This window comes from Cryptomeria japonica, chromosome 3 (assembly GCF_030272615.1).
Source record: "Cryptomeria japonica chromosome 3, Sugi_1.0, whole genome shotgun sequence".
NCBI lineage: Eukaryota > Viridiplantae > Streptophyta > Pinopsida > Cupressales > Cupressaceae > Cryptomeria > Cryptomeria japonica.
In genome coordinates, this window is record NC_081407.1 from 162,196,642 (window position 1) to 162,221,598 (window position 24,957).

The window sequence follows — 24,957 nt, forward strand, 5'->3', positions numbered from 1 at the left end:
GGTAAAAACAATGGAAAATGAATTGAATAAGATATACAAGAATCATACTTGGGAGTTCGTACCCAGACGAGTGAAAATAAATATGATAGGAAGTAAGTGGGTGTTCTGAAACAATTGAATGAACAGGGACATGTCACAAGGAACAAGGTGAGATTGGTATGCAAAGGCTACTCTCAGGTAGAAGGTATTGATTTTGAGGAAACTTTTGCTCCAGTAGCTAGGATGGAAGCTATAAGAATGTTTCTTGTTTTTTCTACCTATAAGAATTTTAAGGTATATCAAATGGATGTCAAGTCAACATTTCTGAATGGAGAACTGGAAGAAGAAGTGTACATTGAACAACCAGATGGATTTAGATTGTCAAAGGATCCAAATATGGTTTGTAGGTTAAAGAAGGAATTGTATGGACTCAAACAAGAACCTAGAGCATGGTATGTTAGATTGGACAAATATTTGTTACAACAAAATTTCAGGAAAGGTACTACAGACAACAATCTTTATTTTAAGGTTGAAAGCAATAGGTTGTTGATTGTTGATTGTTTATGTTGATGATATTATCCTTGGAGGAAGTGATAGTTTATGTAAATAATTTGTAGAAGATATGTAAAAGGAATTTGAGATGTCTATGTTTGGAGAGATGTCATTCTTTCTTGGTCTACAAGTTACTCGGTTGGATGATGGAATCTTTATTTCTCAAGCTAAATATGTCAAAGAAATGTTAAAGAAGTTTGATATGGAGAATTGCAAACTTGTTACTAACCCTTTAGCTCTTGATTGCAAATTAGGCAAAGATGATACGTCTCCAGATGTTGATCAAAAGAATTAAATATCTATGATTGGAGGATTGTTAAATCTTATTGTCTCTAGACTAGATATTATGTAGGCCATATGTTCAATGGTTGTGAGATTTTAGGCTAATATGAAGAAAACTCATGAACAAGAAATGAAGAGGATTTTTAGGTATTTGAAAGGGACTCAGGGTTTTGGTCTGGGGTACAAGAAGGATGGAGATTTCATGTTGAAAGCATATACATATGTTGATTGGGCCAGAATAATTGATGACAAGAAATGTACTAGTGGTGGTGCATTCTTTTTGGGAGATAGATTGGTTTCATGAAAAAGTAAGAAGCAAGAATCAATGTCATTATCTACTATAGAAGTTGAAACATGACAAAAAAATCTTGTTTATGTGTAATAATGCCAGTGCTATAAACATTTCAAAGTATCCAGTTATGCACTTAAGAACAAAACACATCTCAATCCGTTATCATTTCTTGAGAGAGAAGGTTGCAGAGAAAGAAAACAGATTGGAATACTTTTGTACAAAAGAATAGGTAGCATGCATTTTTACTAAGGTGTTGGCAAATGATACTTTTGAGTATCTCAGGTAGAAACTAGGGGTTATTGCCCCTCCTTTTTCTATCTAGATGCTTTACAATGGTGCATCTTTATAGGGGGGATATTCAACACTTATCCTTTATCTCCTGGATCGATTTTGTTGTTTCTCTCAAGGGGAGCAGTGGTGTATGTTGGTCAATATCTTATGCAATACCTTTTGTCCTTGTTGTCAAAGGGGGAGAGAGTTGTTGAGTTGTTGTGAGATTTTCTAGAATTGTTCAAGTTGTTCAAATGTTGTGATCAAGTGGTTCCATCAATGACAAAGGGGGAGATTGTTCGAAGCATGAGCTTGTATGATTGTCATTGATGTCAAACTTGGTTATCTGGATGGATGTTGGTTCAGATATGCTCTTGGTTGTTGTAGTTGTGTTTTGTGTTGCATATTGTGTTCAATACTTTTGGTGTTGGTTGTGGCATTTTGTTTTGGATAGTTATCTTTGTTCTTTGGCAGGAAGTGTGTCTGTCAAAATGATCTGGGAAGCCTTTGGTACCCTCCAGATATGTTGTAGATTGTGTTGCAGTTTAGTGGATATGGTTTCATGGCATGTTTAGTATTCTCAGTATATTTCTCAATTTGTTTCTCTGTTCTGCAAGTGAGCTTTGCTGATTTATGTTTTGGATATTCAGTTATGTTACGGCTCGGTGTGTTCGATTAAGTTATCTTAATTGGATCATATTATTTTGATCCAAATATGAGTTGGAAGTTGTGTTGAAATGTCATTATGGGTCTCTCCATGGCATTTGCATATCTACATAAAGTATTTTGCATTGAAAGATGTTCTGTGGTAGATTTATTACTGTATCTACATGTTACATTTGGTAATAACTTTGGAGAATGTATTGGTATGTGCAGATTGTTGGATTAATGATGTATTTTAATATTTTTTGGTTCCCTCTTTCTCTTGGAGTGAACCAATCTGGGTATTTTTTGGTCTAGGTGGCTTATTTTGTTTTGGTCGATCCTCAATTAGGTTTTCAATGATTTATCTCATATTTAAGAAGTGAGGATGGATGAGTTGAGCGTGTGGATTGTGTGTGAATTTATGAAAAGTGTATGCAAATGATATGAAAGAAAATTGAGTTTGTGAATATACAAAAGTTAGATTGAGAAGAGCTTTGAAGGTGATATATTCAGTAAGACAGTGTGTTATGATAGTAAAAGTTATCACATATGATTGCCATGATGTTGGTCACCTGATCCATTTGTTCAAGGATAATTTCATGTTCAACAGAATCCTTTTTTGTTTCAATTCAACTATTTCCTTTGTTGTTGATTGACAGTGATTCCTTCAACAATAGTTTGTATCTCACCCTAAAGCAACGAGCCTCAATTGTGCAAGTCCTTATATCTTGCCCTAAGGTAGTGTGTCTTAGCTTTGCAAGTCTTTTAGGTGTTTTTGCTCCTTGGTAGTGAACCTAAAACTTTTTACTCATTCTTATTCATATTGTGAGTTAGACTCTCACTGTGGTTTTTCCTAGTTTAGGTTTTCCATGTAAATATGGTGTTCACGTGTTGATGATTAATGTGTTGTTGTTAAACAAGTTGATGCTATTTATAATTAATTTGTTTTGAAGTTTTAGACTGATTAACACCCCTTTAGTCCTGTCATGTGTTCAATAGGATTTGGTACCTTTGCCCAAGGGACAAACTTTTTGGTTGTACTAGAAGAAACAAGGTCCATATCATAGTGTTGAGAAGAACAAGGCACAATTGGTCACTAAGGGATATTCCCAAGTGGAGGGGAATCAATTATGGGGAGATATTCTCTCTCGTAGCTAAGTTGACATCCATTTGTTTCCTATTATCACTTGCAATAGCTTATGACTTGGAAGTCTAGCATATGGATGTGAAGACAACTTTCCTTCGTGGTGACTTGGAAGAGAGTTTTACATGTCCCAATTAAAGCATTTCGTTGAGAAAGGCAAAGAGAATCTGGAATGCAAGTTGAATAAATCTCTTTATGGCTTAAAACAATCTCCTAAAATGTGGTACCAAAAGTTCGACACCAATGTGTTGTCCTTCAGATTTTTGAGATCTAAATCTGACTGTTTATTTCAAATCCGAGAATGACCTCACATTCTCATTATTGTCCTACATGTGGTTGATATGTTGTTTATTGGAAATGGTAAAAGAATGATTTTAGATTTGAAGTTTTAGTTATCAGTACAATTTAAGATGAAAGATTTAGGTGCAACAAGGTACATGCTAGAAATGGAGATTAGAAGAGATAGAGCTAACATAAAGCTTTGGATTAGCCAAAGCAATTATGTGAACTTTTCGTTGGAGAGATTTAGCATCACAACTTGCAGACATTTAGTTGTTCCAGTTGTTCAAGGAATGAAGCTTTATGTGGAGGATTGTCCAAAGTCTCCTATCGAGATGGAGGACATGACCAAAGTTCCTTATGCAAGTGTCGTTGGTAGCTTAATGTATGCCATAGTCTATATGAGGCTAGACATTGCCCATGTAGTGGGAGTCCTTAGTCAGTTTGTGGCTAATCTTGGACAGGTAAATTGGGATGTAGTGAAGAGAGTGTTTAGATATCTGCGAGGTAGTTTCGAGTATTCTCTATGTTTCCATGGTATCCCTACTTGACCTCAACATTCTTTGAGTATTTATGGATGTGTGGATTTTGTTTGGGCGAGTGACATTGATAGCAAAAGACCCGCCAGTGTATATGTTTTTACAATATTTGTTGGTGTAATAAGTTGGATGAGTAAGTGATAGGCTGTGGTCACTTTGTCCACTACCAAAGCAGAGTACATGGAATCTACTCATGCTTGCAAAGAAGCCATTTGGATTTAGAGACTATGTTCAAAATTTGGTTTTGATGTAGGACAAATTACTATCCATTGCGATAGCCAGAGTGCCATTTGCTTGGCAAAGAATCCTACTTTCCATGCTAGAACAAAGCACATTGATGTGTAGTTTCATTTTGTTCTAGATATGGTGGAAGATGGAAAGTTGAGGTTGGAAAATGTTGACACTTAGGTGAATGTTGTTGATGCATTACTATGCCAATGAGCACAAAGAAGTTTAGATGATGTGCCGATTCGATGGGCTTTGGGGCCTAAGATGCGATACAATGATTATTGTAAGGTCTTTGGTAAGGGGGGAATGTTGTGATTAAGGTGTCTCAACCTTAGAGAGTCCCAAGATATTTTATTTAATTAATTAATTGGTCCCTAACTTGTTGATTTTATTTATTTAATTATATAATATAATTTTCCAAATTGCTAAGTTACATTGTGGGGCCGAATGACAAGTTGGGTTGCAATATGCATTGAATGGAGAGTGGAATTATGAAACTTGTCACATTGGCATACTTTTGGAGAGAAGCAATGTTGAGGAGCTTCTCAAACGTGCACCTAGGTGACATGTGGCAATGGTTTTTAGCTTGCACTTGGCGGAATTTGGAAATATTCTCCGTGGGACCAATTTGACCACTTGGATAGATGTGGAGATAAATAGAAAGTTCTAAAATAGAGATTGGCTAGATTTTCTCTATTTGGATGCCTAACATGTGAGAATTAAATGTTATTTGCAATAAATATTTTGGAGCCTTGCATGTGGTTGCATGTTTTTATAGGATTGACAAGTTGCTTTATGGGTTAGTTTGGACCTACACATGTTGCCCGTTATCAATTTGCATGCATGTAGAGACTATGGAGATGGCATGTGACTCCCTTGGGTGCCTATTATGGAAATTTATAAAATGTTTATGACTTAGTCATGCATTGATTTTGTATTGTTTCGAGAATCCGTTATCCTATCAGATTCAACCTAGACTTTGTATCACAAATTGAAGACACCTGCAAGAGCATAGACTTTGTGCATTGTATTGTAATAGTTTTTACAGTAATAAAAATAGACTTGTGCTTTGGTGTGGTGTATTTTTTTCCCGAAAGGTTTTTCCCATGTAAAATCTATGTGTTATGGTTTTAGCCTTTAACATGAAATTTAAATGTATGTGCATCTTTATGAATCTGTAGTTGTTTGAGGTTTGTAAAGAAATTTTTGCATTCACTCTCCTATGGGATTTACATTAGGAAGGTTGTTTCCACACTCTTATTTCCTTTCAACAACAATGACTTACATAAGATGGTCCATATACATTATAAAGCATGAAAACACTAAACATGCATTGCAACAAAGCGGAGAACAAACACTCGAGAGCAAAGCACACACACACAACTCAACATCCCAAGAAACAAGGTCACAACATAACAAGATATGCACATCTCCAAACTACAAACAAAAGAGGCATTATATCTATTCTCTATTTGGTGTAGTGGCAAATCCAATGTGAAAAAGAAGGTTAAGAGAAAGCAACATACACAGAGTAGTAAAGGTTCCATTGTATATAAGAAATTGCATGCTAAACTTTCAATTTGCATAAACATAGTATATGACTGGTAAGATATACCAATAGGGACAAGGAGCACCAATTAAAACAACCAACTAACTCCAACCACACCACCATATGGACCTTTGCCCTTGACCACATATTCAGAAGCTATGGAGCCTAGAACATAAATGCCCAACCACCACCTAAAATAGGGAGCATATAAAAATTCACGCATGAAGAGAAGGGCACAAAAGAAGAGGTCAAAATTGGCTAAAGTAGGCACACCAAACCTTGACCAAAGCATGACCAAACTAGTTGTAGCTGCACCATCATCTTAAAGACCCCATCAACTTCGGTGTCTCTAACTCCCGTTGAAACCCTAACACCACTCCCTTTACACAATGTCGCCATATTAGAGATAAAAGCACAGAGCAAAGCCAAAGCCGCCTCTGCCACAACATACTTATCTGCTTCTACATCTATGTCTCCTTCTGCAACTCCCAAGACCCTAGTTCATCCTTTGTTCCCACTCCTGCTCATTTTTTACCTGACTAGATACTTCCTTTTTAGAATAGGTTAATCAAGACATGCACATATTTTTATAGTTAAAATATTAAAATTAGATCAATTAGAATTTAATATTATTTATCTTAAATAATGAAGGTTGCTATAAGAAAAGAAAAATCAAGCAATACTTTTCAAGATTCGAAAATTCTTGCTAATAAATTTTAAGATAAATAATATTTTTATTAATTTTCATTAAATTGCATGCCTCTTATATGTTTTTCCAATTAGAAAGCTGAAATAAATTTTTTTTTTGGCTATACCTATAAACTTTTTAGATAAAAACTCTGGTATTTTTACGCCGAAGGCGTCTCCTACTATGGAATGCATTGGCTAACTTTTCTAAATCAATGGTCTTTAATGCATTTCAGGGGTTGCAAGACGATCACAAAGATCGTGACCGTCGAATCTTTGCTGGGTTGAAAGTACTGTGGCCGTGTGGAGACTTTCCTGTCTATCATCAAGCATGCTTTTAATTCAAGTGACCAATACGTCTACAGCTGTTTTCCTTCCTGTCACGTTTTCCTACTCAGTACTGTTGTCAGTACGACTAGCCGTGTAAATACTGCCTTCAATCACCGTTTCATGTCAGGTACTTCATCCAAACCGGTCAACCATGGTCACAGGTTCTTGTTTTTGTTTTTAAACCGCTGTTTGCATACCTAAAGAGGTAGCAATTTGAATCTGTCTGCTAGACAAGCTATTCCCAAGGGCCCGTATACCTAGGCTGGGACCACTATTTTCATAGCAGAAATTTATGTTTTATTTAAATTTTTTTTATATTGTTTGCTATTTAATACAACATGGAACACATTTAATTACTTTTAATTTTATCATAGGGAATAAAGTCCTAGCCTAATTGTTATACGATATATGACTAAGATGATTATAATATTTAATTAAACATAAAGTTTTTTTTTTTATGATTTTGAAAAGTAATTTATGTTAATATTAATTTTATTAATTTTTTAAAAGATTGATTTACTTATTGAAAGTAATAGAAGTCTTTTAAAACTATATACATGTATGTATTTTTGAATTATTGATTAAATGATAACAATTTATTGAGGATCAAATTTTATTATTTATATGTTTAAAATTTACAACGTAATGTACTTGATATGTTAAAAGGAAAGCGTGTGGTAAATATTTCATCTATCTAATGCACACAAAACAATATTCTAATAGACCATTTTAAAGATAAGTAATCTTTAATCACGAGTGTCTTTCAAGCGACCCCTATAGAATAAGTTAATTGTTGTCTTTTAACCTACTCACATTAGGTCTAAATTTATTTTTTTAATTTTAAGTTATACTTTTTTAGATTATATGTATAGAAATTAAGTATATAAGACTAATTTTATAAAATTTCGAGTTAAGATATTTTTATATGATATTAAGAACAAATATTATAGTTTATAATTAATTATAAATTAAATTAAATTATATATATATAATATTTATATTTTATATTTTATATAATATTTCATTTAATATAACTTATATCGTTACTATATATTGTGCAATAATATATATTTAATAATTCATATATATTTTATAGACTACAAATTATATTACATTATGTATTGTATATTTTACATAATGTAAATTACCAAATTTATTTTTAGAATAATATTATAAGTTTGATATTTTGATTGAGCCAAAAATCTCCTTTTGAATTCATTGGGGTTTTGCGTGACAATTTTTGGCCGAGTTTCATCACTAGTCACCTTTAGACATAATAGGTGTTGTATTGATAGTATCACAATTGTATTGATTAATGTACTAATATTATCACAATTATAAAGAGTAATTATGTTCATTATAATTGTATTTATATATATTAATTATTATATTTATATTATTATTTTATATTACATAATATAGATTTTTAATTTAATCAATATATATGTGTTATATTATACTATTATTTTAAATAATCTATACAAATTAGAATAATTGCTTAATAATTAGAAAAAGTTTAATTAAATATAATTAATTATGATTTAAATAACACAAATAATATTTAAATTATATAAATTATATAATTATATATATTACATTATAAAAAAATTAAAATATAAATATATAGTTAGTATGTAATATTTTTATATATTATAAAAAATTATATATATAATATAATATAATTATTTAGTTTAAACTAATATACATTAGAATTATTATATTATTTTAAATTAATTTATAAAAATTTAGAAGAAATATTTACACAGCTAATTGATGTCATTCCCCACTTTGCTCCCAAAGGGTATAGTTGCATTCAAACAACCACGTCTCAAAGATGTTAAGCTATATGAGTATGCTCTCCATCTCCTGCGATACCATGATAACAGGTTCGGCCAACACCCACGGTTTAGGTACTTCATATTGAATATAATTATGCGGCATCGAAGTCAAGCCACAACATCTGTTTTTGTTCAAAAGCAACTCCATGATGAACTACCTGCAACAATTGGTGCCCTTCGTCAAAGATTAAAGGACTTGCCTGATGAAAAGCTAGCTGATCAACTTATGTGTTTTAGCTCATCAATCTGTGGTACGAAACCATTCTAGAACCAACGCAAAAGGGAACTTATTGATATGGTCATTCAAATTGGTTGCCCAACACTGTTTTTCATAGTTAGTGCAATAATACAAAATGGCCAGACTTACATAAAATCATGACATCCACCACACCAACAAATTCGTATGCGGCTTCAAAGTGGAGGTTACACAACATTTTGTGTCGAGGTCTTGGAAAAACTTCTTGGTGCAACTGACTACTAGTACAGGTATAACTCTGCTAAGTTTTTAATTTAAAATTTATCTCTTACTATTTTTAGTCTAAACACCTAATTTTGTAGGTATGAACTTGGCAACATAGAGGCTCTGCACATATCCATGATTTCATTTGGCTACAAGAAGCACCAAACATTGACAAAATGTAGTGGAATCACATTCCATCAATACAAAATGCACTACACTACATTGATAGATATGTTTCTGCATGGAATCCATGAGCACTGCAATTCAAAAACCAAACATTCCATCGATCAATTATTGATGACTCTTGCTTGATGGACACAAAAATGATTCAATCAAGTGATACTTCAATTGACTATTGTGAGTTAGTCAATCATGTTCAATGACATACAAAGTGTATTGCCCAAACATGCCTCAAAAGAAAGGGCACAACTCTTCTATGTTGTTACAAAGCCCCTTGGACCATTCAAGATAATTCTACTCTTTCAAATGTTGAAAATGACCAAACGAAACACACCCTTGCTCGCAATTATGACCACCTCAATCTTCACAACCCATTCATAGTTTCTATATGGAGGGCCAATGTCGATTGTCAACCTGTTCTCTCAATAGATGTTGTGATCAAATATATTGCAAAATATGCAGCTAAAGCTGAAAACAAACCTGAGACATATCATCAAATGTTGTCTCGCATTTCAACTAACTTTGAGCCTGATAAACCAACTCCTAATGCTTTTCAAAAAATGCTTCTAGAGAACCTTGTCAACTGTGATATAGGTGCTCAAGAGACCTATCACCTTTTACTAAAGCTACCACTATCTCTCTCTAGCAGAACATTTATTTCTTTAAATGTGAACCAAAAAAAATTCCAGCGCGTTTCAATCTCCCTCATAGGAACAACCACTTATCCAAGCTATATTGCAGCTTACATGGAAAGGCCTATACATCTAGACAGAATGTGTCTTATTGACGTAACTCAAAAATGGTCATTCAGTGCCTCTTGAAAACGTGATCAATGGAAAGCGCGAACCACTCCAATAATAGTTCGAGTATCCCCTAGATTCACATCCATCCCTTCAAAGGAGGACAAATATTTTCAAGCATTTTGTTGGAGTGAACTAATACTATACCATCCATTCCGCAATATTCAGATGGCTTTTGTCTCTTCAGATGATGAAATAAAAGCATAATGGGAGAGGTTCTCCAACAACTACCATCCATGGCATGTACATCGAACAACCTCAACAACAATGAAAGAAATTGATGCTAGCACTCCTTCAAGCGAGCTTGAACAAATACAACAAGACTTCCTTACTGAATTTCAAGCCCTTTCAGCTTTATACCCGAGGCTTCCTATTCAGCTGGATGAACTTGATATGCCTGGCCAACGTGAAATTGACTTGATCCATGATTGGGAAAAACACCACATACCCACACAACAAAAAGTTGTAGCTACTACTTTCATACACTCCAATCGGAAAAAATTTCAAGTCCACCATGTTTACAATCAACAGGGCCCATATGACCTGTCTATACAACAACAAAGGGCATATGATTTAGTTATTTCACATCTACATGACAATACTTTAAAGCCACCACTAAAGATTATTGTTCAAGGAACTGCAGGCACAGGAAAGTCTCACCTGATAACGAGCATAAAGTCTACAATGATGAGATTGGCACCACCGGGATAGTCATCACTACTACTCCTCGCACCAACAGGTGTTGTAGCATTCAATATACAAGCATCAACAATTCATTCTACCATTCCAATTCCAATAAAAAAAATGGCCCCCCTCCAAGGACAAACACTTGCAAACTTTCAAGAAAGCATGTACTTCACTTATTATATTCTAATAGATGAAATGAGCTTCATTGGTTGCAGGTTAATACAATGCATTGATATGAGGTTGCGTGAGGCATTCCCTACACATAACCAAATCCCATTTGGAGGACGCTCAATCATACTATTTGGTGACTTGGGCCAACTACCACCTGTCAAGGACATTCCAATGTATGTTTCAACTTCTTATGGAGGGACACTATGGCATAGCTTCACAACAATTATAACATTGGATAAAATATTTCATCAAATTGGAGAGCAACTTGCACAAATTGCTTTTCGCGAACTCCTCTCAAATTTGCCAAATGCAACACCTACAATTGCAAACTAGCAACTTCTAATGTCTCGGTCAAGTTCATCACTCACCTCTGCATGAGAATCTATTTTCTTACCATCCAAACATCTTTTTGCAACAAATGAAATGGTGTCCATCTGGATTGACATGCTCAAATTCAGATGATGAACAACTACAATCTAAGATCTTGCTATGTATTGGCCAAGAGGTTATGTTGTTTACAAATCTATGGGTGGAAACAAGACTTGTCAATGGTGCACTCAGATAAGTAAAAAAAATTGTATATAATGATGGTGAAAACCCACCTCAACTGCCCTTATTTGTTGTTGTTCAATTCCAAAATTATACAGGCTCGACTTGGGATCACAATAACTTAACAAATATACCTATAACACCAATAAGTCGTGGTCTTCGATGACAGATACCACTAACAGCTATTTCAAGAGTTCATGATCTTACAAGCCTTCACATTCACCCTGCCTTCACATTTGAAAGGTATGCACGAATGCAACAAAGTCCACATGTCACTCGACATAAAGAAGAGGAGGCACGATTGAAGATATTATCAAATGCACAATCTACTATCAGATGCATACGAGGTTTGTTCCTTCTATTCTTAGTTCAAGACTTGTATTATGCATACCATTCAATCTTACCACATTTCTCAAATTAAACTACTCTATTTGACAAATTTCAGGTGTTTTGTAAATATCCAAGACATGTTAAAAAAAGGCTTCTAATTTTGATCTCTAAAAGGTAAATTATTAAACTCACTCAAGTTATACAAATTCAATTTGACAATTTTTCTTTTGCACAGTTTTCTTTTATATAGTATGATTCAATTACACTACTCTCTTTGACAAATTTCAGGTGTTTTCTAAAACTGTTTCTATAAAGTATGATATCAATTGTGGAACTATGTATCCTATTACAGGGAACCTATAAATGAAGAACTTATGCAAATGGTTTTTGCAAATCCTCTTTCAACGTTTTAAGTGCATTTTCTTTATAGGTTCCAACTAATTTAAACCAGATGTTCAATTCCACAATGTTTTTAATTAAATTCTCCACTTTGTAAATGTTTTTTCTAAAGCAAATTAGTAAATAATGAGATTTTGAGCTCTATATATGATAAAAAAATCTAACATTTTATTATTTTGTTCCTTCACTTCGATTACTTGATTTCAATCTACCTATTTCATTAAGCAACTATTCTCATAATTACCCTTTCATATTTTTTCCAAAATTTTGCAATTCGGCATATACATTGCACACCAAGGTGCAATTGCTAGTTTATTTAGAAGTTTGGATCTTAGGGAGAGGAAAAGAATAAAAATTATAAAATTATAAAACAAATAAAACCGGGTACTACTAAAAGAAACAGAATCAAATTGTGCATTTTGGGTACGCCTCTGTGTTAAAGTTTTTTCCTCGGGTTGGGTTGTATTGGATCGTTTAACAATGGCGGGCGGAATGGAGGTGAAGAAGAACAAATTTGTGGAAGAATGGGGCGCAGCTAGAGAAAATTTAGAGCAGAATTTCCGTTGGTCGAGGCGTAATCTGGCCCTCTGTGGCATCTTCGGTATTCTTGTGCCTTACCTCGTCTACAAGGGCACTGTGAGAGATTTTGTAAGACACACATCTTCATTTTTACATTTCAAGAATTTTAGATCTCTCTGTGTTATATCGATATCTATTTTAGAAATTTGAAACTGGAGTTAACCCGTATTGATGGATTGTAATATTTATTGCTTTTTTCCCGATAAACTGTATGCATTGTTGTTAGTTATTTCCAAGGCAAATTTCAATGTCAGATTGATTGCCATAGAGTTTCTTCCATCGGGGCTTCATAAGTTTTAATTGAGGGTTTTCTGAAATTTATTATTTTTTTCCCTTCCCTGGAAACTTCGAACGTGATTTACACAAGGATGGATAAAGGTGTCTGGTCACGATGTTAAAGCGCAAGAGTTCACAATTTAAACAAATTGTAAGGTAAATGGAAATAAATCCTCTTTTGGCCTGGAAAGAAATGCTCCTTAGGTTTCCAAAGTTGTCTCATACTTAGAGATCTTTCGTCCTTGTGGTCTTTTCCTTGCTCTATTAAAAGAACCTTTATATATTTTATTTTCAAATGGCTGACTCAAATAATAAAATACTATGAACACTGAAAATACTGTGAACAATATAAATTAAAAAATTATTATGATTCAATTGTACAGTTCTGTAAACTCATGTGTTATCACCGTACGGAGAAAGCTCGAACCGCGTTCTTAAAAATTAAGCCTGGTGGTAAAGTTTGAATCACATTTTTTAATAATTAAACCTGAGTGGGTACACTTAGATCATACTTTAAAGGTTTTAGACATGATTTGCACTCAGATGTACCCACTCTTTGTGACCCAGAAGACTTTTCATCTCGTTAATCAATGAGAATTCCATCAGAAAAACAGTTGAGACAGGGAGCATTTGTACAGTGACACAACTGTAAGATGCAATATGGTTAGGGTTGCATTGTGGTTGGGGTGGTTTTGCATCTGTCGTGGTAGTTTTGCACACGTTATGGCAGTTTTTTAAGTGGTGCAGCAGTTGCGTATTGGCAACTTTGCTCGTGGTTTTTATTCAAAGCATCAGAGGACTATGTCTCTTCACATTCCCATCATGGTCGGGGGTCCTTTTAATTCACAACATGACATCTAAGTAAGATGCGTTAGCCCAATTACAAGAAATGAGAGATAGTGTGAAAAGAAGAGTTAGGAAGTTTTAGTTGGCTGTTGGAGTAAGATTTGTGGTGAGTTGCTTAAATGATCATAGTTTTAAGGGTATTTCTGTAGCATGCTTCATCTGAGCTCTTTGCAACTATTTTGGCCAAAGGAAGGAGAGGAAGTTGAACATTTGCCACTTTCAGTTGATTTTCCTATGCAAGAGTTTCCAGATTATTTTATTTTTATTGTACCTTTTTTTAATAGTTGCTGTACTTTACTGTTTCCACTGTTGTTTTCATCTTGTTTATGCAGTAACAACACCTTTTTTCCTTTCAACAGCTTTATGAACATTAATTCTAGTATAGTCTTATATTCTATCTCAATTGATTTGAAGTACACTTTAAGTAGGGCAACTTAAAAATCTGTGAATCTCTAGCAAGCATAAGAAACATGCGATATTATAGATCAGTACAGGATACCACAACCTCATGTCCGTGTCTACTTGGGAAAATGGGTTTTATAGAAATTTTTATATGGAGCAGGGGTGATACTGAAATCATATACCGAATTTATCTATTATGCTGAACTGACCTCCTTGAATCACTTCTTCCAAACTCAATTTTATTACAAATAATCTGTAATCCCCATTTTACCCCAAGTAAATTTATTTGTAATTAATTTATTAATATAAAGTTCTTATACACTATTAAATGCACTTTAAAGGTAATTTATTTAATATAAGTACATTCATCTCTTAATAAAGTTAAAGTATAACAATGATAATATGCAGCAAATATTTCATGAATAAACATTAATAACATTAATGTGCAACAATAAATTAAACAATGCGATATCAGTAACTGCAAATATATATTTCAATATATATCTGTGAAATCTGGAGAGGGCTGCTATCCGGTACGCAGAGAATCAGTTACAGGTCCAGGCTTTCCATGGCAAGGAAGCACTCCAGGAGGACACAGTTCTTAGACAGAACCCCACTTGCCTTCACGGCATGAAAAATGCAGCCCTAGCCAGGAAACTTGCGGGTGTATGTTGTACCCCGAGTTGGACACACATTGTGTGCCCCTTCTCCAATGCCCAATGCCCAGCCAAAGACCTTAACTATTCCCTCTCGTGTGCTCTGTCTAATTGTTCCCCTTTCCTGTACTGTTCTCCAATAAATTCTCTTTTATGGGGATAAAGTCCCATAACATAGTCACTTCTGATTTTCATTACAAAATAATCAGCAATTGGGCAATTATTATAGAATTAACTATTGACTAAAATTAACAGAAAAACAAGAACAACTAAATTAAGCACTCATTCAGTTTTTCAAGCTGGGTGATAAAGCGAAAAACAATTAAAACTAGTTGTAATCAGCAGATTGATCTCCTATAAATAATTGCTAAAAATATCAAAAATCATCTCTTATAAACAGCAGCTGAATTCATCTAAAAGCAACAATTTAAGTATAACTAAAAACCTATATTTATCTTCTAAAAAATATATGTTGACTGCATAGTTTGCAGACTCAAACTTGCACTTGGAGAGTACTCAGCAAGCCAAAAATTTATGATTCGGTCAAAACTTCTCAACTTTAAAAGACACTTGAAATATTGAAAAAATAAACATAAAGTTTATGCACAATACAGATACGAAAGTATCAAATGAGTTTGTTTGGATTTTGGGGGCAATTCCACTAGTGGGGTCGAGGGGCTCATCCCCTTGCAAGGGTCTGAGGGCAGCGCCTCTTGTGGGGTTTTTAAAACCATTCAGATCTTCATGCTGCATACCATTTTCATAGTTTTGTAAAAGGCAAAAATGATACTTATAAAGCCTCCAAAATGAAGTTTTTGGAGTGCTAAACCCACATTTTTTTCCATGTTTTTGATGCGTTGTTAGGTGGTGAGTCAAGTTTGTTGGAAATGTTGTCATTGATGTCAAGTGTACATAGATGATTGGAATTCAATGTCGTTGATGTCAAAGAAATTAGAGATAAGGTTTACAAGATTGAAAGAAGAGAAGTCAAAAAGTGCAGCAATCATCTTAAAGTTTAAAGTAAAGATTTAAACTTTTGGAACAAAGATTTGAAGATTAGAGTTTTTGTGTCAAAGAAAATGTAGTGCTTCACAAGGACTACGTCACTTTAAAGGAACTGGAGAATCATCAAAACCGAGGAGCATAGAGAATGGTTTTAACACTGCAATTTTGGACCATAAGAAATATCCAAATCGGTTCTGGATGAAGCTATTCAGTTGTGTCTCTTATTAAAGCAATAAGCAACATATCCATAGAGCAAGCAACATAATATGAAGTTATCTTTATATAAAACATGAGAAAGGAAGTTTGAAAAAGCAAAGATGGCAAAGAAATTTCTGATCAATTTACAAGTAAAGACATAATCAAGAAAATTGAGAAAGTTAATGGCAGCGGTGATTATAGTGACTAAAGGACAGTGCTAAAGACAAAGAACAACAAGCGACTCTCTTAAGAAGAGATGTAATTATGGAGTGGTTGAAATAAGGAGGACAGCGATCCATCAAAAGCAATGTTTATATGCTAAAAACAATGATTCGTTACAAGTAATACATAGTGATGAAAGAGTGCGAGTACCATATGTGATAATGCACAGCAGATAAGACTTTAGATCAGCGACTACAAAGATTATTGTTTGCAAGAAGGATCAAAAGAAATCAGTAATCTGAAGATTATGATAGAAACAATGGAAATATCATATCCTTAATAAAGTCGACTTAATTCAATATGGCCAATCCATTATAAAGATAGCTGATGACCTCCTAAAACCGATGATAGTATTTCGATTTATAATGCTAAGTGAATACTCCAATATGCAGCGAGTGCCAAAGAAGATTCATGGTAAACAAGAATACAATATGGTAAGGTTCAGTTGGTCTAGCAAATACAAAAGAGCAACCTGTATATAGTTTACAATAAAACAATAATAGATGCAGTGATTAAGAAATATTTATATTCCACATCATCCGAATAAACTAGCATTGGATTTGTTTATCAGAAGTAACATTGGATTTGTTTTTAAAATTTGCATGCACAATCAAATCCAGAAGAAATTATTGAATATCAGCATGGATTGTGGAAACCTTATAGTACTTGTGTTAAAATATGTTATATTATTATTCATTAATGGTCAATTATGTAAATATATTGTAATATTAGATTCTTTCTATTTTATGATTGTTTCCTATTTAGAAACATCGTCCATGTAAGTCTCTAAGATCTTTTCGATCTTTGTAAATAATCAATCAAGTTTTTTACCAATTACTTCTTGTAATATGGTATTAGAGCCTGAAAGTAAAAAAAAAAGAAGAAAAAATTCGTGTTTCTAAAAATAGAACTTTTTAAAGGTTTTATGAAATACGAATTTTTGAGGGCTTGCAACTCGAGGGTTTTGAAAAAAAAAGGGTTTTTTTTTTGTGATGATTTTTTGTTTTCGGCGTCATTTTCCGCTTGTCGCATCACCTCTGTGTTTTACCCTCAGCTCACGATTTATTTTCGCGACTTCTGCACCTGTGCGCGTCTTCATCGCACGACCTCTCGCGGTCTTTTGCTTTCGTGACGTGATTTTGCAGGCTATGTGTGATGAATTTCGTGGGACACGGCGTGTTGCGATTTTTTGCTTCATCCCACGTTTGTTCTTCTGCGCGATGCGTTTTTTCGCACTGTCTGTGCACATTTCGCGACCTTCAACTTACGACCCACGTTTTTTCCCTTGTCTTGTTCGATGCAATTTTTCTAAGTCGCATTTTTGGTGCTCTTTTCTACACGCGTGCGACGACGGTTTTGCCTTGTGTGATGTCGTGAATTTCCATGGCTTTGTTTTTTTTTTGCGGCTTTGTATTTTTTGCGGCTAGGGTTTTAGCTGACTAGGGTTTTATCAAAACCCTCAGATTTTTTGGTCAGAATAAAATTTAAACCACAGACTCTTTGTGGGTTCTTTGTGTAGTTTTTTGGGTCTTCATCAGTTTTTTTTGGGTTAGTCAAATTTTTTCTTGGAATTCGTGCCAGTCGTACTTCATATGTTTTTTTTAAAGTATGTACCTGCCTTTGTTTGCTGCATTGGGATTTATGCCTCAGATTCCATGCTACCGTCTCTTCTTTGATTTTCGTTTTTCATGCATTGGGAAGCGTGCAAGATGGCGTCATTGACCAACTTAATGCTGGAAGGCAATTAGAGATTCAACGACGAGAATTATAACACCTAGAAGCAGTGCATGCTGACTATTTTTGAATATCGTGGCCTTGATGATCTTGTTTTGGGAAAAGAGTCTCCTACCACAACTGGATCAGATTAGGACAAGTTTGATGACCGGAATCAGGAAGCTGTCATGCTCCTTAAGCTCTCTGTCACAAATGACCAGTTGCCTCAGATTCCCTTTCGCAAGTCAGCATCAGAAATCTGGAAGCATCCGAAGGAATTGCATGAGACATCCGACAAAAGCTGAGTGTTCTTCCTGAAGAACCAGTTGTTCTCCATCATGATGGATTAACGTATGTCCTTACAGGAGCATCTCACGAAGATTAAGGACATTCGAGATCAACTCGAAGCTACTGGTCAAAAAATGGAGGAAGAGGATATGGTAGTAATAACCTTGAAAAGTCTACCTAAATCCTATGAGCACTTAATAGAAATTCTCAACATTTCTTCAACAAATGTTGATCTGAAATTTCTAGAGTTGTGCACCAAACTTCTGCAGCAGGATCATTGGAAACAACAGTTTGGTAGTAGTGCCACTTCATCCTCCTCAGAGCAAGCCTTTGCAGCCAAATCCTTTCACAAGGATAAAGGCAAATCTTATTCATCTCAGTAGAAGGGTTCCAGTCAATCTCAGGATGGTTCGAAGAAGAAGAAGGTTCAATGCAACTATTGTCATAAATATGGCCATATGATCAAGTATTGTCGCAATCGGATAGCTTTTGAACAACGAAAGCATGGGAGGTCTCAGCCTAAAGCCAATGTCGCTAAGCACACATAGCAGAAAGAGTCTGCCTTTTATGCCTTCATGGCTAAAAGACCTGCAGGCCATGTGAAGTCTCTATGTGGTATATAGATTCTGGTGCATTTCGGCATTTCACTCATCGACGTGATTGGTTTAAAGAATTCTCTCCCTATACTGATTTAGTCATTTTTGGAGGAGGTGAAGAGTATACCATTGTCAGCAAGGGCAACGTTCAGATACAGTCTGGTGGGAGGAATCTTATATTCCTCAATGTATACTACGTTCCTGGCATGGAACTAAACCTACTATCAGTGAGTCAGATCACGCGGCATTCTCCTCAGCTTGATGTGATATTTAGTGCACACAAGTGTTCGATTGTTGATTGTGCAACACACACCACTGTAGCTGTTGGCATCGAGGATCATGGTCTATACAGACTTGTGGATACAGGTGATTCTCTTGAGCATGCTTTTGCAGCTAAATCCTCCTCTATCAACAGTCTCCGGCATCAACAATATGGTCACTTGAACATTCTCTACCTTGCTCAGCTTGTCCGGGAAGATTTAGTACATGGCCTACCTGAAATTCAAACTCAGAATCAACGAGTTTATGAAGCTTGTCAGGTTGGGAAGCAGCACAAGACACCGTTCTAGGATGGTGACTCATGGCGAGCCTCTAAGGTACTACAATTGGTCCACGTTGATGTATGTGGTCCAATGAATACACCTTCTATTACTGGGTGTAGGTATTTCTTGCTTTTTGTTGATAATTTCAGTCATAAAATGTGGGTGTACTTTCCTAGATAGAAATCAGATGTGTTTCCTGTATTTCAGAAATTTAAGGCCTTAGTAGAAAAAGAGTTTGGTTGTTCTTACTCTTAGGTTTGATAATGGGGGGAGTTTTGTTCTACTGCTTTCTCCAATTTTTGTGATACACATGGCATAAAACATTAGTTAACCACACCATACACCCCTCAACAAAACAACGTTGTAGAACATCGCAACTGCACCATTACAGAAATGGCTAGATTAATGTTGGAACACAGGAATGTTCCTAAAAAGTATTGGGCAGAAGCAATATACACTGCAGTCTATCTCCTTAATATGTCTCCCACTCATGCTGTTAAGGGGACGACTCCTGAGGAGGCCTGGACTGGTTGGAAACCCAGGATCAGTCATCTGAGTTTTTTTGGCTCTTTAGCATATGTATGGATTCTAGTTGCCAAGCGCTCCAAGTTGGATTCCAAGAGTCAAAAGCTTATGTTTACAGGGTACAGTGACAACCACAAGGCTTATTGGCTGATTGATGTAGACACTGATCGTCTTATCTTCAGTCGTGATGTTGTCTTTGATGAAGAAGGAGGACCATATTAGCTTTCCTCGTCTGAGCAACATTATGAGGATTAGCCTTTGAAGGCTTTTGATTTGGGTGTCCGTCTTCCATGTGGTTCACCTAATGGGAGGGATGATGCAAATTTTGAATTTGATGATGCACTACCTAATTTTCCTCCGGATGATGCTAATCTTCCACCTGTTCCAACTCCAATTCCAGTTATTCCTCCTGCATTTGATGTTGGTTCTTCTACTCTCCGACGTAAATGGTGGGCTAAGACCATTAGTGATCTTCGTCTTGATGAGCTCATTGAGGTTAGATCATCCAGAAACAAGAGCAAACAACAATCTACAATCAATTTTGCTCTCATGGCCAACATTCATAGTATTTACGAGCCTTAGACTTATACAAAGGCGAAAGGGATTCCAGAGTGGGTATAGGCAATGGACGCAGAATATCGGAGCCTTCTGAAGAACAACACTCGGGTTCTCTTTGATCTTCCTGCAAGGAAGCATCCCATTAGCTGCAAATGGGTGTATAAGGTCAAGTATCATGTAGAGGGTACCTTGGATAAATTCAAGGCTAGATTGGTTGCTCGAGGATTCACACAGCGAGAGGGTATTGTTTATGTGGAAACTTTTGCTCCTACTGCCAAGATGAGTACAATTCGTCTTCTCGCTATTGCAGCTCAGTTTGGATGGAAAGTCCATCAGATGGATGTTAAGAGTGCCTTCCTCAACGGTTAGTTGCAGGAAGAAGTCTACATGACGCAACCTCCTAGTTTCAAGGATGTTGGCAAAGAACATCAAGTATGTAGACTCATGAAAGCACTCTATGGACTCAAATAGGCTCCTCGAGCATGGTACATCAAGATTGATTAGTACTTGGTTGCTCATGGTTTTCAGCGTTGCCCTTTTGACAGTAATCTATATATCAAACACTCTAGTGATGATGTTCTCTTTCTTGTTGTCTATGTTGATGACTTGATCATTACTGGCTGTTCAGGACATTTGATTGCAGAAATCAAACAAGACATGTGCATGGCTTTTAACATGACAGATTTGGGGCTTCTCCATTATTCTTTAGGTGTTGAGGTTTGGCAGACTGATGGTAGCATTTTTATTTCTCAGTCTAAGTATGCCAGGAACTTGCTTGACAGGTTTCGAATGCAGGATTGTAAACTTGCTTCCACGCCTATGGAGACAGGACTGAAGTTGTCAGCCAAGTCTAATTCTTCTCCTGTAGATGAAACAACTTTCAGGCAACTAGTGGGTAGTTTCATCTATCTCACTACCACTAGACTTGATCTCAGTTTTGCAGTGAGCTACATTTCATGCTTTATGACAGCCCCCAAGGTTGATCATTGGGTAGCAGCGAAGCGTGTGCTGTGTTATGTGAAGGGCACTTTTGATTATGGACTTCTTTACACTAGGAGTCATGATCCTAGAGTCCGTGGTTTCACAGATTCAGATTGGGCAGGTTCAGTTGATGACATGAAATCAACATTTGGATATGTGTTCAGTTTGGTATCTGGTGCAGTCACATGGACTAGTAAAAAGTAGTAGGCAGTGGCTCTCTCCTCAACAGACGCAGAGTATCGAGGAGCAGTTAAGGTAGCTTGTGAGGCAGTTTGGCTTCATCGGATGCTTGCAGATATGCAAATATATCAAGCAGGCCCGACTCCCTTGTTCTGTGATAATCAGGGAGTTCTCAAACTTGCCAAGAATCCCGCCTTCCATGAAAGAACTAAGCATGTAGAAACTCATTGTCATTTTATTCAGAAGTTTGTTGAAGACGGATCAATTCAATTGCAATGTGTTCCAACTGCGGATCAGACTGCAAACATTCTCACCATGTCTCTCAGCCCAGATAAGTTTGCTAAATTCAAGGGGCAGCTTGGTGTTGTTGACCGATTGACCATTTTGGGAGGGTGTTAAAATATGTTGTATTTTTATTAATTAATGGTCAATTATGTAAATATATTGTAATATTAGATTCTTTCTATTTTACGATTGTTTCTTATTTAGAAACATCGTCCATGTAACTCTCTAAGATCTTTTTGATCTTTGTAAATAATCAATCAAGTTTTTTACCAATTACTTCTTGTAATAGTTTATGAGCGACCTAAAAAAGGAACGGTAATAGATATCATTATAAGCAGCGATCATATGTCTATGAAACAAGCAGTGACAAACAGAAATAAAAGACAATGCCCAGTGACATACTATAGATAAGGATTATAACATGTTGATGCAGCGATCTGTATGATTGAAGAAGCAACTTCATAAGGCAGTGTCTATACGGTGAAAGTGGTAGCGCTCTTATTAATAAGCAGACTTCAAATATAAACTACAGCAATTTAAATAAAAGAAATTAATATGCATTATAATGTGATGAAGTCTAACTAATAGGCAGCGATAAAATTAAAGAGAAGCATTTTTAAAAGTAATAGTGATTAAGGAGCAGCGCTTATGTTTATGGGAAAACAATGCTTATGAAAGCAAATAAATAAATATTATCTTGAAAGGTGCAATTATGGTTAAAAGAAAAGGTTTTATTTAATCGTTAATTTTAAAAAGAAGAGACAACCATTTAATGGTTGTTGAAAAGTCACAACTTTTTTGAAAGGGCATATGAAAGATATTAAAAGGAGATGCAATTCGTTGTTTGAGAAGAGTGCAAGAAGTGTGTATGTGGTGTATGTAATTTCTAAAGACAATCAATATATATACACCTGATTTTCAGAGGATTGTAAATGGAAAGATCATATCAGATGAGAGATTGGGAATGATCGAGTGAAGTGTGTGTTGCATGCAATACGAATTATGTGAGAAATAAAAGAAGTAGATTTCAAGAGAAGTGTGAGAGGAAAAGCAATTATATCAAATACATAAGCAGATGAAGAGAGAATTGTAAGAAGAGTATATGCAGAAATGAAGCATAATGGAGAGAATAAATGAAAGGTTTCAAAGCAGATTTGACAAGAGTTCTAAAGCAATTCGTAAAAGGATTTAAGGCAGATTTGTGAAGAAAAACATGGAGATTCAAAGAAGTTTATGTGTAATTTTAAAGGAGAGATTCAAGGAGGTTTATGTGCAATTTTAAAGAAGAACTAATAGCAGATTGGTGAATAAGATCTTATGAAGTTTTGAGAAGAAAATTAGAATGCAGATTTGGTGAAGAAGAAAAATGTTATCATCATAATATCCATCATGCGTTGAAGAAGCAACTTTTTGAAGGTGGAACCATATTTCGGAAGTTGGTGCTTCCTAAAGGAGAGATTGGTGTCTCTCACTAAGTTGGTGCGTAGCAGTGGGGGTTGGTGGCTCCAGTAGGTTGGTGCCTACAAATTGTGGGGATTGGTGTCTCTAGTGAGTTGGTGCTCACAAATTTAGAAATGGGAGTTGGTACTTCAGAAACAAAGTTAGTGGTTGGTGCCTACAAACATTGTAAAAGAAGATATTTATATATAAGCATGTATTGCATGGTTTTTCACATTAGGGTTTTCATGTAAATTTTGTGTTCTTTGGTGTCCTTATTTGCTAAAGCTTGCATATGTGTTGATTAGGTTTTAAAAAGGCATTAAGATTACTTAATCAATTTTTAAAAGGATGAAATTTCATAATATACTGATTCACCCCCCTTCTCATTATTTTAGTGCTCTTCAAAATTGTTGGACTCGTTGAGTTTTCAGTGAGTACTCACTGAAAAACTCAATGTGGAATTCTGGTGAGTTAAACCTGTGATTATTTGGGGACATGGGAAAATTGCAAGAACTTGCTGCATTTGCAATCTACAAATGACTGAATTAATTGCAGTGCTTCAAGTTAGAAGAAAATATACCTGAAATTTCCAGGGAACTGTAGAATAGATGACTCTAGTGGCAATAGTTCAACTTCGTCAACATCAGTTAACTTCATTAGCATCACTGGACTTCACCAATATCTCTTAACTTCATCAGCATTTTGTTGATATTATATCAAATTTTCCTACATTCTCCACCTTGATGTCAAACTCTCATATGTGCAACTTTGTTGTCAAATCCTTTGCTTGTCTACATGCTGTTGTTAATGCAACATACTTTTCTTTTGTTCTAGATAATGCAACTGTATTTTTCTTTTTTGAGATCCATGTAACTGATCCACTTCCTAATATAAGACAATTTCTTGAAGTACTTTACTTTTCTATCATTTGATAATCCTACCCAATCTGAATATGAATTTAACCAAACAACTTTGAATCTTCAATTGAATAATAACAGATTCCATGGTTCTTTGTTCCATTCACATACCTTAGTATTCTTTTTACTGTTTGTAAATGACTTTTTATAAGTTCACTTTTATTTTTTGAAACCAATAATATTCTAAACATAATATCTAGCCTTGTAGCTGTTATACATTAAACTTCCTACAATGCTTCTATATGTTCTTTCATCTATTTTCAATGATTCATCTTTTTCAGCAGATTTAATCCATATGCAATTGGTGTGTTGACTTCTTTACAATCTAGCATATTAAACTTCATAAACATATTTTGAATATACCTAATTTGACAAATAAGATCTTACCATGAAAGAGGTGCACCTCCATGCCAAGAAAATATTCTGTAAGTCTTAAATAAGTCATTTCAAATTCTTTCATTATTGCCTCTTTGAATTCTTTGTTCATCCTATTTGAATTTTCTACATAAATTAGGTGATCAACATTAGATATACTTAAATTGCACACTTCCATAATTT

General features: G+C 35.1%; 1 protein-coding gene across 1 annotated transcript in view; it reads left to right on the top strand.

Moving 5' to 3' along the window:
- The first annotated feature begins 12,529 nt into the window (after positions 1-12,529).
- Positions 12,530-24,957, top strand: part of LOC131031032 (uncharacterized) — a 34,102-nt gene continuing 21,674 nt past the window's right edge. Inside the window, exon 1 of the mRNA XM_057962039.2 lies at positions 12,530-12,838. Coding sequence (XP_057818022.1) covers positions 12,671-12,838 — 168 coding nt within the window. The 5' untranslated portion in view covers positions 12,530-12,670. The remainder of the gene's footprint in view (positions 12,839-24,957) is intronic.